This window comes from Schistocerca piceifrons, chromosome 1 (genome assembly GCF_021461385.2).
Source record: "Schistocerca piceifrons isolate TAMUIC-IGC-003096 chromosome 1, iqSchPice1.1, whole genome shotgun sequence".
NCBI classification, from domain to species: Eukaryota; Metazoa; Arthropoda; class Insecta; order Orthoptera; family Acrididae; genus Schistocerca; species Schistocerca piceifrons.
Window position 1 is genome coordinate 184972876 of NC_060138.1, and position 16473 is coordinate 184989348.

Genomic DNA, 16473 nt, shown 5'->3' on the forward strand with positions numbered 1-16473 from the left:
GTTGAGTTTAGGACCTGATTAATAAGCTTGTGACATGAGCAGACATTAAAAGTTTTTGAACAGTACTTCACCGAGCTATTGAATAGTAATTTATACAGATTAGGAACAGGGATGGACCTCTGAACCCCCTGAGAGCCCATTTTTAATGTCATCCACTTTAATATTATGACTGCACATTATATGATCACCCAGTTTAATAGTATTCCTGTGGTGCACTTTTTCAACTTGACTATCTCCTAGTTGCTAAAAAGTCAACACTCCATTCATGCAGGAGGGATTATAGATGTCATAAAAGGTGTCTCTCATATGAATTATCACACACATTTCCTCTTATATTTCTGAAGATATTTGCAATTTTGTTTTTGCACCAAGTATACTGAATTAGTCCAAATAAATATGACATTTCATGTGACACAGAGTTGCTGACCATACCTTGATGGCTTGACATGGCACATCTTGTATATTGAACCATTTTGTGTTTTCTGTCTGTCACAGTCTTCAGCAGCTGTAGTCATTAGCCGCAGAAGTACTGATTATTCCTTCTGTTTTGCTGTCCTTTTAGATACATTTCATTAAACTGCATATCCCACTAGAGTAATTTGAGACTGCTCTATTTAACATCCACTTAACATTCCACTTATAAAAAGAGTTTGTAATGAGGAAAAAAACCAACATTTCTTGTGGAAAAAATGATTAATAGTATTTGTTTGGACTCATTCAAGCTACACAACACAAAAACCAAATCCCAAATATCTGTCAAAATAAATAAATAAATAAAATAAAATAAAACAAAATACAACCAACAACTCATAGGAGAAAGATATGGTGTTTGTGTATGTGTGTGTGTGTGTGTGTGTGTGTGTGTGTGTGTGTGTGTGTGTTGGTTACATCTTCTCATTCATCATATATTACTATGCTTCAATTCTTTGCTGAATAAATCTATCAAAGGAAAGTAATTTCTATTTTTTTATAAGCTGTGTAGTTGTTGTGTACTTGAAACCAAGACCTTTCAGTGCAGGGCTTCAAAAACTGTCAGGACACCACTAAGTGTCGAGTAGTAGCATCAAGAATGTTGTGACACTAGTAAATTCAGATTTTTAAAGGTCATCAATTCCACGTGAGTCATTTTACTCATAATAGTACTGAAAAGTTTTGTATCGGTGAAAAGTTGTTTAATTCAATTATACTGTACTTGGAAATGAAATATAAAAATTAATATTTATTTAACCCCTTAACATTCTTTTTTTCAAATTATGTTCCAAAAAAATTTTTTATTAATAAAAAATATCATACAATGAATGAAATTACATTTAGACATATAACAATAGCTTTTAAAGCTCAATGTAATGAGTTACAAAATTTTGAAGATCACCAATAATAAAATCCTGCTTGTACTCGTGCATTGGACTTTGACTAAAATAGCCTATCCTGAAAATTAAAGCCACTTTTTAGTTTCTGAGCACCTATGAAACCTAACCATGTATTTCACAACTGTTTCCCGTGAACACAAATTTTGGAGGAGCTGGCTGGAGCACAGTGGATCTATTTATCTCATACCACCGATGAGCAGTTGTCACTCAACTGATGAACTGTCATCACTTTCAGTCTCTAATGAAATAACATCACATTCTTCTTCACTTTTTGCGCCACTAAATTCACTGTCAAACTCAGGATCACTATAGTCATCCTTTTTTGAAAGCACTACCTGAATAATACAGGAGAGAGGCTGAAAGTGTGTGTTTTATTGTTGTGCATCCAAAATTGCACACAGTACAGATGATATCTAGTGGTAGCCACTTCAACCAAAACACAAATGCCAGGCTACAAATGTAAGGCCAGATGCTCTCTACTGGTCGAACACTTCAACATCAGTCTTGAAATGAATATAAGCAGGGTTTTATTTTTTTGAATGTCTCTTCTTAAGCTGGTCGAGTATACTCATGATTTTAAGTTTCTGTCAAAATAATAAAAACAAGATAACTTGCAGTATTAAGTTAAGGGGTTAAAATCTCATTTGTTACAATAAGATCTCCTTTATTAATATTAGAGAAACAGAGCCTTGTGAATTTTTACGTGTTATACAGATGTCACCATGAGTAAAAGTTTGGAAAGCTCTATCTTCGTGAAATGTCCAGAACAAATTAAAGTACAGTTCAAACCTATGAGTGTGATTACTTGCTATTAGACCCAATTATTTCTGCCAGTGCTAAGAACACTATAAATTTAGTATTTAATTATCTCAGTTATCTTCAAATGTCTTGCATCTACAACCAGGGAAATGAATTTCATTTGCATAACCGTTCTTCTTTCTCATCTAATAATACTCCGGATTGCTAGTGCTTCATATGTGGAGTTAATATTCTAATGTTTTGATGTGGAAATTATTTAGTTTAGAATAATGTTTGCAACACAATTCCAGTTCATCAGTACAGATTATTGTCAGATTCTTATTCTCTATGAGTCCTCAATCATCATCTTTATATTTTTTATGAGCAATCAAATTAAAAATTATAACATCTGCAGTGCTGTTGATCCAAGAAATCCATAATCAACTATGACAACAATAAAATAATAAATAATAAACAAGTTTGCTTACAGTCAAATTCTGCTTCAGCTCCTTGGTTTTTATGTTACGCAATATCTGACGCCACTCTTGGTTAATTTTTGCCATATTAAGTCGTGTGAATGCTTCTTCATGCTTAAGCTTGTTCTGTAAAGATAATAACACACATACCATGGATTTTTCAGAAATTTACATCACTGAATTGTTTCTTATTACAGAACAAATGCAAATGTACAATGCATTCATTCATTCATTTATTGGTCCATTTGATTCATTACGTACTTAAACAGTACATTGAATATAGGACAAGTCAAAATTGCGAAAGGAGCAGAAACACACACAGACACACACACACACACACACACACACACAGAGAGAGAGAGAGAGAGAGAGAGAGAGAGAGAGCATGACAAAATTAATTACAGATAACAATCATAAGTGACAAGTGACAATTTGAATTTAACTATTATTAGATAATCATTCTTTACAAGGCTATTTTTTGTAATTTAAAAATTCTTTTACAGAGTAAAATCATTTTTCCACTAGAAATGACTTAAGATTATGTTTAAAAAAAGTTTTATGTTGTTGCGATTTTAAATCGCTGCGTAGGCTGTTATATAGCTGAACTGTTATCTGTGATACACTTTTTTGGTACTGTGCTGTTCTACACTGTGACATGTGGATATTATTTGTGTTTATTGTGTTGTGACTGTGTATATGCTTATTTTGTTGAAGATGTCCAGTTTGATTTAAAAGATACTCATTTGCGAACAGGATACACTCATGTATGTAAAGGCTCGGTAGGCTCATTATTTTCACCTAGATGAAATGTGGTCTACAAATTTCCAGCTTTCTTAAGTTACAGATAGCCCTGATTGCTCTTTTCTGCATCCTAAAGATCTTTATGCTGGTGGCTGAATTTCCCCAGAAGATTAGCCCATATCGAAGTAGTGCATTCAGAGGAAGCTGAGAGATTAAAGTAAATCAGAAAAAGAAATTAAAATTTATTAATGAAAATATTCCCCAGAAAAAGATGAATAATCTCAAACAGTATTTAATGAGATCATCAATATTGGCACGTATAAATCCTACACTCTAGTGGTAAGACTCCTTGTCCTCAAAGTCTCCACCTAAATAAAAGAGAGAGAGAGAGAGAGAGAGAACCTTTAGCTGAATTTTGATATAATGTAATTATCCACAGTTAACAAATCTATAGCTGTTGGCAAAACACAACTTTCAGAAAATAATAAACAATATGAAATTATCCTGAATATGTTAGGAAATATTATTAATTGTAATATTTTGAGTGCAACAATTTTTAAAGTACATGAGAGACTTGCAAAATATCTGGATATGCACCTTCATAAATGTGGCAATAAGTTGTTGTTTACGCCTCCTGGCTTCTTCCTCAATTGCAGCTCTATGCTGTAGATATCGAGCTCTCTCTTCTTCACTCATACGAGACAGTTTATTTCCTTTACCTTTCTTCTTTGGACCCATTTTGCTACTATAACATAAAAGTACAGAAATTAGAAAAGCTGAGCTACAATCTTGAGGGCACAAAAATAAAAGTTACTAAAAAGTATGTCATGGTGATTATACGATCAATTACAAAAAATGGAATAGTATATAAGGTGCATTGAGTAATTAAGCACAAACATTTTTCAACATAAAGACAAATCCCTAGGGAACAAAATAAGACATAAGACTGAACACTGCCAAGTTAATGGTATTAATTTGGCAAAACACGTACAAACCAATATAACAGAAAAGGGAGAAAGATATTAGGGTCCCAATTTAAGAGCCACTTAATAATAGTCTTCTGAAAGCCTGTATAATTTCATGAAATAGCACCCAACCAGGTGCTCATTTAATGGTCCCAAAGAAACGAAACTCACCTGGTGTGAGAACTGTCCTGTATAGAGGGCGATCCAAAACAAACCATTGGAAATACTGGACTGAATAACACATAATCAATGCCGTATGTGGTCATCATTGTTCCGCAACAATAAGGCATCTTTCAAAAGCAAATCCAGTTGTTTCCTCTGAATCACCTCCTGCAACCATCCCAGCAAGAACTATAACTGGCAGTATTCACAGTCTCCCCACGGGTGGGAAATCAAACACCAGCGCACCCTTTAAGTCCCAAAAGACAGGATCCACAATTTTTTTAGCTGGTACTGTTGTTTTAATGTATTATGTGGGAGAGACAATATGTGTTCCATGATATTGATGCTTTTTTGTCTCAGGTGTCAAATGAAGCACCCACAGTGTGTCCTTTTAGACAACATAGTGCAGGAGTGAAACACTATCCACCTAATACTGCATTAAACATTGGAGAGACAACACTATTCTGTTGGCACTGATCTGTCTGAGAGTTACTATGATACCCAAGAAGTCTTCTGGTAGTCCAATGTGTTACAAACAACATTCACTACTTTGACAATGGAGATGTTGAATTTCCATGTAATTTGCCTCACATGAATGTGATGCTTGGGGAGAGGCAACCATTCGACATGAAACACATAGTTATTGGAGGTGGATGTCCTTGGTCACCTTGACCTTTGTTCACCTCACACATTGGCTCTGCCTTTATAAAAATCATGACACCGAAACCAATCTGCCTTCTTGATATTACACTTGTTCCATAAACTCCCACTAATTCACCATGTATTGAAAATTAAACCATTTTTATCAACCATGAAAACCTTATTGAACTTGGCACTTTAGTCACCAAGCACAAATCCACCAACACCTCTCTATCTCGAAACTGTGTTTAAAAATGCAATAGCACAGCTACCAGCACCTACAAGTGGTCTTTGAAAACCTTGATTGTCCCTTCTATCTAGATATGGAATATATCTAAAAACAAAGATGATGTAACTTACCAAACGAAAGCGTTGGTATGTTGATAGAGACACTAACAAAAACAAACACACACACAAAATTCAAGCTTTCGCAAGCCACGGTTGCTTCATCAGGAAAGAGGGAAGGAGAGGGAAAGATGAAAGGATGTGGGTTTTAAGGGAGAGGGTAAGGAGTCATTCCAATCTTGGGAGCAGAAAGACTTACCTTAGGGGGAAAAAAGGTCAGGTATACACTCGCACACATGTGTGTGTGTGTGTGTGTGTGAGAGAGAGAGAGTGTATACCTGTCCTTTTTTCCCCCTAAGGTAAGTCTTTCTGCTCCCGGGATTGGAATGACTCCTTACCCTCTCCCTTAAAACCCACATCCTTTCATCTTTCCCTCTCCTTCCCTCTTTCCTGATGAAGCAACCGTGGGTTGCGAAAGCTTGAATTTTGTGTGTGTGTTTGTGTTTGTTAGTGTCTCTATCAACATACCAATGCTTTCGTTTGGTAAGTTACATCATCTTTGTTTTTAGATATATTTTTCCCACGTGGAATGTTCCCTCTATTATATAGATATGGAATATAATTCATTTGGGGTATTTACACACTACTTGGGTATTTATACACTACTGAATACTCTTTTTATCTCTCCCAATGTCATACTGATTTCAAATCCACTGCATTCTGTATACAAACCAATTCCAATTTTCCTTGTAACTCCTCCTCTTTTACAAGGAAGATGTACAAAAGAATCCATGGCACATCCTTGGGCACTTACAAAGCACTCTCCTATGTATGTAAATATATGCCTGTCTTCCAAGATGCCCAAGATATAAAATTTATTGTCTACATCTACATCTACATCTACATCCATACTCCGCAAGCCACCTGACAGTGTGTGGCGGAGGGTACCTTGAGTACCTCTATCGGTTCTCCCTCCTATTCCATTCTTGTATTGTTCGTGGAAAGAAGGATTGTTGGTATGCCTCTGTGTGGGCTCTAATCTCTCTGATTTTATCCTCATGGTCTCTTCGCGAGATATACGTAGGAGGGAGCAATATACTGCTTGACTCTTTGGTGAAGGTATGTTCTCGAAACTTTGACAAAAGCCCATACCGAGCTACTGAGCATCTCTCCTGCAGAGTCTTCCACTGGAGTTTATCTATCATCTCCGTAACGCTTTCGCGATTACTAAATGATCCTGTAACGAAGCGCGCTGCTCTCCGTTGGATCTTCTCTATATCTTCTATCAACCCTATCTGGTACGGATCCCACACTGCTGAGCAGTATTCAAGCAGTGGGCGAACAAGCGTACTGTAACCTACTTCCTTTGTTTTCAGATTGCATTTCCTTAGGATTCTTCCAATGAATCTCAGTCTGGCATCTGCTTTACCGACGATCAACATTATATGATCATTCCATTTTAAATCACTCCTAATGTGTACTCCCAGATAATTTATGGTATTAACTGCTTCCAGTTGCTGACCTGCTATTTTGTAGCTAAATGATAAAGGATCTATCTTTCTGTGTATTTGCAGCACATTACACTTGTCTACATTGAGATTCAATTGCCATTCCCTGCACCGTGCGTCAATTCGCTGCAGATCCTCCTGCATTTCAGTACAATTTTCCATTGTTACAACCTCTCGATACACCACAGCATCATCCGCAAAAAGCCTCAGTGAACTTCCGATGTCATCCACAAGGTCATTTATGTATATTGTGAATAGCAACGGTCCTATGACACTCCCCTGCGGCACACCTGAAATCACTCTTACTTCGGAAGACTTCTCTCCATTGAGAATGACATGCTGCGTCCTGTTATCTAGGAACTCCTCAATCCAATCACACAATTGGTCTGATAGTCCATATGCTCTTACTTTGTTCATTAAACGACTGTGGGGAACTGTATCGAACGCCTTGCGGAAGTCAAGAAACACGGCATCTACCTGTGAACCCGTATCTATGGCCCTCTGAGTCTCGTGGACGAATAGCGCGAGCTGGGTTTCACATGACCGTCTTTTTCGAAACCCATGCTGATTCCTACAGAGTAGATTTCTAGTCTCCAGAAAAGTCATTAAACTCGAACACAATACGTATTCCAAAATTCTACAACTGATCGACGTTAGAGATATAGGTCTATAGTTCTGCACATCTGCTCGACGTCCCTTCTTGAAAACGGGGATGACCTGTGCCCTTTTCCAATCCTTTGGAACGCTACGCTCTTCTAGAGACCTACGGTACACCGCTGCAAGAAGGGGGGCAAGTTCCTTCGCGTACTCTGTGTAAAATTGAACTGGTATCCCATCAGGTCCAGAGGCCTTTCCTCTTTTGAGCGATTTTAATTATTTCTCTATCCCTCTGTCGTCTATTTCGATATCTACCATTTTGTCATCTGTGCGAAAATCTAGAGATGGAACTACAGTGCAATCTTCCTCTGTGAAACAACTTTGGAAAAAGACATTTAGTATTTCGGCCTTTAGTCTGTCATCCTCTGTTTCAGTACCATTTTGGTCACAGAGTGTCTGGTTCAAGCTCACTGATAATATATTTATGACCTGGTTCCAGGGCCAAAATATTCTATTTTCATTCCTCCACACTCTCAAAACCTTCTCTCCTACATATTTCACTTGATCCTCATCAGGCTAGTGTGGTTCCTTTCTGGAAGTTGACCTCCACCACTGAGATGACATTCAACTTTCTATCATAATGCCAAGATATGAGGAAAATCCTTCCTTTGATCCTTCCCCCCAATCTCATACCAATTTACAATTATCCTGGTACATCCTAACACCAAACCTGCTTCCAATCCTCTGCCACTAGATGACAGAACACACTACCAGACACAACATGCTCAACTTCAATGGCTGCTTCACAACCCATGCTTCTTGAATCTCCCTCCCCCCTCCCCCATGACATCTCCCCCAAGATCATCATCTCTGAATTACACAGATGTGAGCTATTGTCCTTACAACATATCCCTTGGTCTTGTAATCCTCACGGCCTCAGTTTCCAATAATGTTTGTCCCACACTTACCCCCACCCCTGTTCCCATGGTGTGTGTGTGTGTGTGTGTGTGTGTGTGTGTGTGTGTGTGTGTGTGTGTGTGTGTGTGTGTGCATTTACAGGTCCAGCAACTATACAATGCCTCTCCTCTGCTATACAGTGATGTGCAACCATTACTCCTTCCATTTTTGTATTCCACCCAGGACTACTGTATTACTTTACTTCGCATCTAGGTTTCTGTCCACATTATGCTCTCATAACAAATGCAACTTAGTCTAATTTCAACCTACCCTGTAGTGCTCATTAAATAATGTACAGAAAACATCGTCTTATGCTTACAACTATTTAGTACCAGTAACCTAATACTTATGTACCTAAGTAATGTCTGCTAAACACACAGTTGTGTTTTCTTATGAAATAAGTATCATAAGACATTAATTTATTGAAATGCCATTACAATGAGTTAGGTTCCCCATTTTTCAGAAGTCATCACAGTCTTGCCAATTTATGGACTAATTACTGTATTAATCACAAACAATGTGCATTATAGAATGCTCAGACAAAGATTGTTGTGTATGTGCACCTTCTCAGAGAACATGTTCGTGTTCTCAAAATGAGAATATTTGTTGTTTTTACAGCTGATATTTCATTAGACACCACATCAGTAAGTTCTGCTACAGATGAATTAACCAATCAGCCATGGTTTTCAAGCATAATCCAACCTGACAGAAGTCTGAAATGAAAGAGAGAGACCATAGAAAACTCAAATAATGAACACTGGACCAAGATATGAACACCATCAGTCCCACATTCAGAAAATGAGTAGTGAGGGTAAACATGGTTCACCCAAATGGCCGTACTGGGCAATGTCGTAATGGAGATGGTTTGTGGCCTATTCCTATCAAGTAGCACCAAAATGGCCACCAACTTTAACATTCTTATTGGAAGGACAATTCACCATCAACAGTATCACATGTCCTCACTCCATGAGACACAAAAGAGAGAGAGTTGGACTTTAATTCAGGACACTGGTGCAAAATCACCATTTGACAAAATACTGGAGGGAAACTTTGTTCCACAGACTGGATTTGAAACAGCTGCCTCCAAGTTGAGTGACACCCCACAATCACAAGTTAACAACATTGACTATTGATTTGCTTTCTTTTGAAATGAACTTATCTCAAATACAAGTATATCACTATGTTAACTGAATATTAACTCACAGATTTTATTCTGTGATACCATTATAAAAGACTTTCAGAAATGTGAAATGAGTCAAGAAATATGTCCTCTGAGTCTTTTGTGGCGACCATGCTTCAATAAAATCTTCTCGGTTTAAAAGATGCATCTTGAAAATGTGAAGATTTTATTGATATTCACAAATGCATTAGCAGACAGAAGTAACTATTGCAACAGTGTACACGTGCTGTTCCAATACAACCATTGATGGTACTCTACTCATTAATGAAAAAAATCAGTTGTACTGCTTGAAATAACTGTGAATGAATATATTTATGTTTAAAAAAAATCTACTGTTTTATCATTTTGTCAATTTTATATTCTACACGTCATTAGCAGTGATTACTAACAAAATGATATCAAACAAGTTCGTATACATACTATTTATAATTGAGTGATTTGTGTGTCTGTATGTGTGGCAACCTACTGATGCCATGCACAGAAGTTAAATAATCACAAGGATGAGTGCATATGTTTACCAAAATGGCCATATTAATCTACCATCCTACAGATGCTACTGGTCAACCATATTTGAATTTCACAGTAAAAGTAAATTTTTTACTCTTATGGACATATCCACCAGCTTTAATGACAAAACTTAAATAGTTTATAGAATAAAAAGGCACTATCAAAAGTAACAATTTCAGATCAGCATGAAAGTTTCTATTTTTCTATTGCAAGACGTGTTGTTTTTTTGCACAAATGAGCAAAGATTTTTGTGGCTGAATACTGACACAGGCAGTTTCAGCAAAATGTCTACTGCTGTGAACTTAAACTGAAGTAGTATTAATCTCTAGCCTTAAATGAAGGTCCTCATTTGCAAATTGAAGTCAACACTGGCAGCAAGTATGACCAAACAATGCAAGTTGCTATTACAATATGTTTATCATGACTGTAATAAAGCCAACTTAGCACAGGAAATTAGATGTTCTACTTCCTGGTGATTTTTTTGCTACCTACACATTTGGACTACATGCAATCACTTAGTCAGTCAGTTTCACAGCTAAGATACAAAATGGGAGATCTGTCTTACACTTGCGCCACTGCTCACATACAGTAATAATCTCCTGTCGCTGCTATTGAGGCAGTACTATGTTTGTGGGAGGCTATGAGCGATATGCCAGACATGCAATTGCTGAACACTTCACACAAAATACCTATAGCTACAGCTGTCATCAATGGGTAAGGGTTCAAAACGGTTCAAAGGCTGCTGCTTCTGAAAAGTTTCCCAAGGGGTCCATCACAAAAAGTGCTTTCACTGTCCTTCCACGTTCATTGCTACCTCCAATGTCAGTTTTAGCGCGTAATCTACCTTAACATGTGTCAAACTTTCTTTTCTTTTTCCTGATAAGGGCTTCGTACAGAGCAATATAATATCGTACTCCCTCCCCCCTCCAAAAAAATCTATCTTTACACTTTTCTTATGGCCCACTGAAAAATCTCTAACTAAAACAAGCTTTCTGTTGGTGCTCCAATTTGTTCCCAATGTCTTACTTGCTCCAATCAAATTTCAAATGTTCACTTGTCACATTTTCAAACGCCTCAATTTCTAGTCACCTGTAATTAAGTGTTTCAAATCTGTATTAAATCTTTTTATGATTATTGATGGAGAATGGTTTTAGACATGCTGTGAGAAAGGAGCTTGTTTTACTATGAACTCAGCAATCTCTTTTTAAAAGGAAATATCCTGACTGACACATCATTGCCCAGCTCAAACCATTAAGAACAGAAACTTGAAATTCGAAGAGGGCATTGGTCTTATGCTGTAGGAATTGTTTAAAAAAAGATTTTTCAAAATTACACCCCTAAGGGGGTGAAATAGGAGACAAGCGGTTTTAACGAAAAAGTTACTATTAAGGCAATTTTGAAACTACAACTACAAAAATTGGTACTTGGTTGCTCAGAAATAAAGAAATACACGTTTCAGGACCATTTTTGGAAATTTTATCCCTATGAGAGTGAAACAGTAGATTAAAGTGGTTTTCTGAAAATATGTTCTTATTAAAGAACTATTAAAGCATTTTTACATCTCCATCAATGAAAATTGGTATGTGACTTCTCAGGTAGCCCTAAAAATAAAAAATTCGCATTCCAGCTTTTTTGAAAATTCCATCCTTAAAGGGGATGAATGAGGGGATGTAATGTTTTTAGAAAATATTTCATTATGAAAGCATTTTTAAAGCTATATCTAAGAAATTTTGAATTTGGCTTCTTGGCTGGCAATAAAAAATTACATGCTTCAGTGTTTTTGGAAATTCAACACCTAAAGGGATGAAACAGGGCATAAGTGATTCACTGACTCATCACTGCCAATCCAAAGCGAGATAGAAACCTGCAATTTGAAGAGGGTGTTGATCAGGCATCATTTAGTACGGGATTGTTCAAAATTCCACTCTTAAGGAGGTGAAGTACAGGATGAGAGTTTTTTTTTTAAATATGGTGCTATTACGGCAATTTTAAAGCTAGAACTATGATAAATGGTATTTGGTTTTTCCAAATAATGAAACATGTGTTTTACAATTTTTGGAAATTTAATTCCTATGAGGGAGAAATAATGGGTGAAAGTGCTTTCTTGAAAATACACAATTATTAAAGTACTGCTAAAGTATTTTTGAAGCTTTATCTTGGCTATAAATAAAAAATTACATGTGCCAGTGTTTTTGGAAATTCAGTCCCAAAGGGGTGAAAGAGGGGATACTGCAGACATCATTTAGTAAGGCATTGCTCGAAATTTCACCTTTAAGGGTGTGAAGTAGAGGGCACAACAAACCACAACACGACGACATCTATTAACACGCCACACGCACAAACCAAACTCCACGCCGTCATGACGTCACACACCATAACACCCTTACGTCACGGGTCAAAACCGACGCGTGGGATCGGACGCTTCTGTGGACCCTTCTTATATGATGTGAAACTAACGACACACTAAATAAAAGATATAAAATTCTGACATCTGGTTTTGGGGCTAAACGTACAGTATTGTCACATAAATCTGTGAACTTCTAAAATTAATCATAGATTTAACGCAGACTTTTGGATTACCACAGTACTAAACTAATACCTACTTTATCAAACAAAAAATGAAGACTAACCTCCTTAACAGAGTATCAGTATTTGTTCATGTAAAAGAATGGACTGAAAGTCGAATTTGTATTAAAAAATCCCGTTTCACCTGAAAACTCGTTTATTACTGCAAAAAAGCTACTAAAATTGTGAACTCAAAAACAGAGTCATTAGATCACTCATTCAGATCATGGTAGGGTACACCATTACTTGTGTTCACAAGGTAGTCTCCATTAGTAAAATACCGCAGGTAATGTTGTCAGCACAATCATCATTGTTTGTTTGGTTCATTATATAGGTTAGCAGTATGGTATGTTCGAAACATGCTCGTCGTCGAATGTTGCAACTTGAAGAATGAGAAAATCAACAATAATTAACAAGAGGATGACCGTTGGGTTGCACACCTGGGAGTGCTGATAATACACGATCAAAAATATTTCGACTACGGTTTTTTTTACATAAGAATATATTCTTATGGAATAGAATAAAGCAGTTGGAAGCGATTTCACAATATGGTCCCTACTATAATTCTCGATTCATACATTATTTCGCTTTTCATTTGGCAATTGTGAATCATATGGATGTGCGGTACGATTTTACAACTTTTCTGTTTCGTATGTTGCGTGATATTCATGCCTTACCTTTATTACTTTCGTAGTTGTACTGTAGTCCAAATGCTTGCAGCTGTGACGACGGAGGACAGAAAGTTTGATCGAATTCGCCGATTTGAGAGAGGAGCCAAATTTACAGTGGTTGCCTAAGGCTACGCGCCTTACTTGGTAAACTCCCTTACGGGCTTATAACTTAACATAAATTAAACGAAGTTTGCGTAGACAAGAACAGAGGCAACTTCGAAAGTAAACGAAAACAGTTCATCACTTCAGCAATAGTAAATATAAGATGTACTGTGAAATTCACAACCACAATACTAGATATGAAAACAGATTATGTGTAGACTGTGCATCCCCGTTAAGTCTTCATAAGGAGATTTCTATCGCTAGTTATTGAATTCTGAATTCAAATTTTATGTGTTGTAGACCACGAGAAATTGTGATGCGAATAAAATCGATGGAAAGTTCAAGCTATTTAGGCTAACAGTATACGTAACGCCACGCTGGTCCATAATTTTAGTGATGCGTGCAGCATCTCATGTATCACCTTCAACTTGTGTATCGGTGATCCCGAAAACTACAGGTTTATTAGACACAGTGTTACAAAATTTAGTGAACTGTATCTCCTGAGCAGAAAAGGAGTATTACTTTTGCAGAATAAAGTGCACACACTACGAACTGTGCAGCATCGTAAAGATGAAAATGCACCTTGAAAATGTTAAGCATTTGTACGGTCGCGTTTGGCCGAAAAATGCATTAAGTGTGCCAGTTGTAATCTATTTATACTTGATTCTATTGCCATGTTTATCTTTTACAAATAAATTAAACCAATTACACATATTTCATTGGCAATAATTTCCAGGCGTTAAACACTCATGTTGCTGTGTTAATTACAGTAACCGAGAATACTTTTTATGGATACTCTCTACGAAACAAGAAATCAGGATTGCATTCTGGATAGTCTCTCATTTTCCCAGCAACAGAGCATGGGCGTCGCCAAACGATGGGAGCGAGGGCGACAGCTGACCCAGCCTCCCATAGCAATTTGAAAATATGTTGATTGAAGAACGAAAATGAAATACTTTCCGTATCTCAAATTCGAATCTTGGGACGCAACCCATGCCAATGGGTCCATTCGGTAATGACGCTACAAGCTTAGCGCACTGTGTAGTTTGAGTTGTTCCCTTTTTCTTGACCCTTGTGCCCATAATTCGGAACTCGCCTACAGAATTCGAAAATTCTTGTGCCGCTTGCAACCACTGCCAACGTATGCGATTTAAAACTGCGAAGAATCGTGGCAGTCAGTAGTACGGAGCGCGAATCGTACGTGTCGCCAGCACTGTGGGACAGCTTCCCACCGCTTCATTGCTCAACTGACGCCAAAAATAGTGAACTAGCTTTTTATAATAGAATTAATTTCGCTAAGTAAACTTTAGATGTCAACATCTGCATTTCACCAAATAAAATGAAATAAAGTAAACGATTTATGTAATCGTGACTCACGTGTCTCATTCTGTCTGAAACTGCAATACAAATGATTTTAAGGTTAAGTAATATTGTAAATAATATTCTTTTATAGTGTGAAGAAGTGTCATTTTACTTCAGAAAATTTCTAATACGGAAATTATTGACACGACATGACCACAGTGTCATCTGATTTATGGCTGACAGATTAAGATATGGCACACTTAAACGTATAATTTTGCTTTCAAGATCACTTAGCGCAGTTGACTTGGCATATATGCTCGAAATGTCGTTAAACTTCCGAAGTAAATCCCAGCACACTAATTTCTTCCTCTGAGAGCTGTTTTTTGGGTGGTAGAGACAGACATGAAAGGCAAGGTTTCAGGTTTTACAGCATAGTACGTTTCTTCATGTCTTCAACAGGGTGTATACATGGACAAGGAAAAAATTTGCTGGATTTTTCCCGGATTTCCCGGTTAAAAATAACTTTCTCCTGGATGAAAATGCACTTTTTCCGTGTTAAGTAACAGCACACTTTTCTTCAGAACTGTAAAACTTATCGATCCTTTCAATGGTTGTGGTTTTATGCATCGGCGTAGAATTTCCCGGCACTTTAGAAAACGAAACTCAGGGGAAAAACACGTTTAGGAAAGATGGTGGTGTCGATTATGATGATGATGTTTGGTTTGTGGGGCGCTCAACTGCGCGGCTATCGGTACCCATACAAATTCCCAACCTTTACTCAGTTCAGTCTCGCCACTTGCCAGGAATGATGATGAAATGATGAGGACAACACAAACACCCAGTCAACTCATTTAGGAAAGATGTCTGATGTGCAGCAGCATGTACACTGAATATTTTCGTATTACGAAGTTATAAATTCAAATTCCACCAAACACCGCATGTTACTTTCCGAAGGATTGAAATCGATATTGCAATGCGCCTTTGTAAGCCAGTCACAGAAGCCAGTCGTAGCTCATGTCACGTGACCTCGTCAGCCGATGACAGCGGATATTCAGAGCATAGGACACGTGTGCAGTCAGCCAATAGCAACATCACTGTTAAGTAGCGCGAACAGACAAATAAGAAAAGGTAATGGTTTAAAGTAATATACATAGTGTCGCTATAAGAAAAGCTTTCACGTATAACATTGGTCTCCGAGATTAATAAGCTGCAAGAGAAGCTAAGCTTTCACATATAATGCTGATCTTCTTTGCTCGTGTTACACTTTAAGATACATCACACAAATGTGCCAGTAAAATTTTTAACAATGACATAAACGCCTGATCTTCTGGGCTCGAAAATATTCTAAATGGTCGTCCTCAAAGAATTGAGTTTTGTAAGAGAGTCAAACGCTCTGTGATTTAAGAAATTCATCGGACATTCGCGCACAGAGTTCATCTTGCCTAAAAGGAAATTTACTTTGAAAGTAACGCTTTTCAAAGGACCATTTTCCCGCGACCTGTTAGAAATAGATTCGTTTCAGCAGTTGCCAGAGAGCGCCACATAACAGACGTCGCCGCACTTGCGCAGCTACGATGACGCAGGAAGCCCGTACGTTCGCACGTGTAAAACGTTAAAAGACCTTACGTTATGTCATAAAAGAAACAAGATATTAGGAAATACTCCAAGAGCATGGGAATTTTGTGAACCACACTAAAATGCATAATTC

General features: G+C 37.3%; 1 protein-coding gene across 1 annotated transcript in view; it reads right to left on the minus strand.

Moving 5' to 3' along the window:
• LOC124798197 (dynein regulatory complex subunit 2) overlaps positions 1–14021 on the minus strand; it is a 59443-nt gene extending 45422 nt beyond the window's left edge. The window contains exons 1-3 of the mRNA XM_047261535.1: positions 13885–14021; positions 3923–4070; positions 2597–2710 (exon numbers count right to left, since the gene is read on the minus strand). Of these exons, the coding sequence (XP_047117491.1) occupies positions 2597–2710; positions 3923–4063 (255 nt within the window). The 5' untranslated portion in view covers positions 4064–4070; positions 13885–14021. The remainder of the gene's footprint in view (positions 1–2596; positions 2711–3922; positions 4071–13884) is intronic.
• Positions 14022–16473: the final 2452 nt, after the last annotated feature.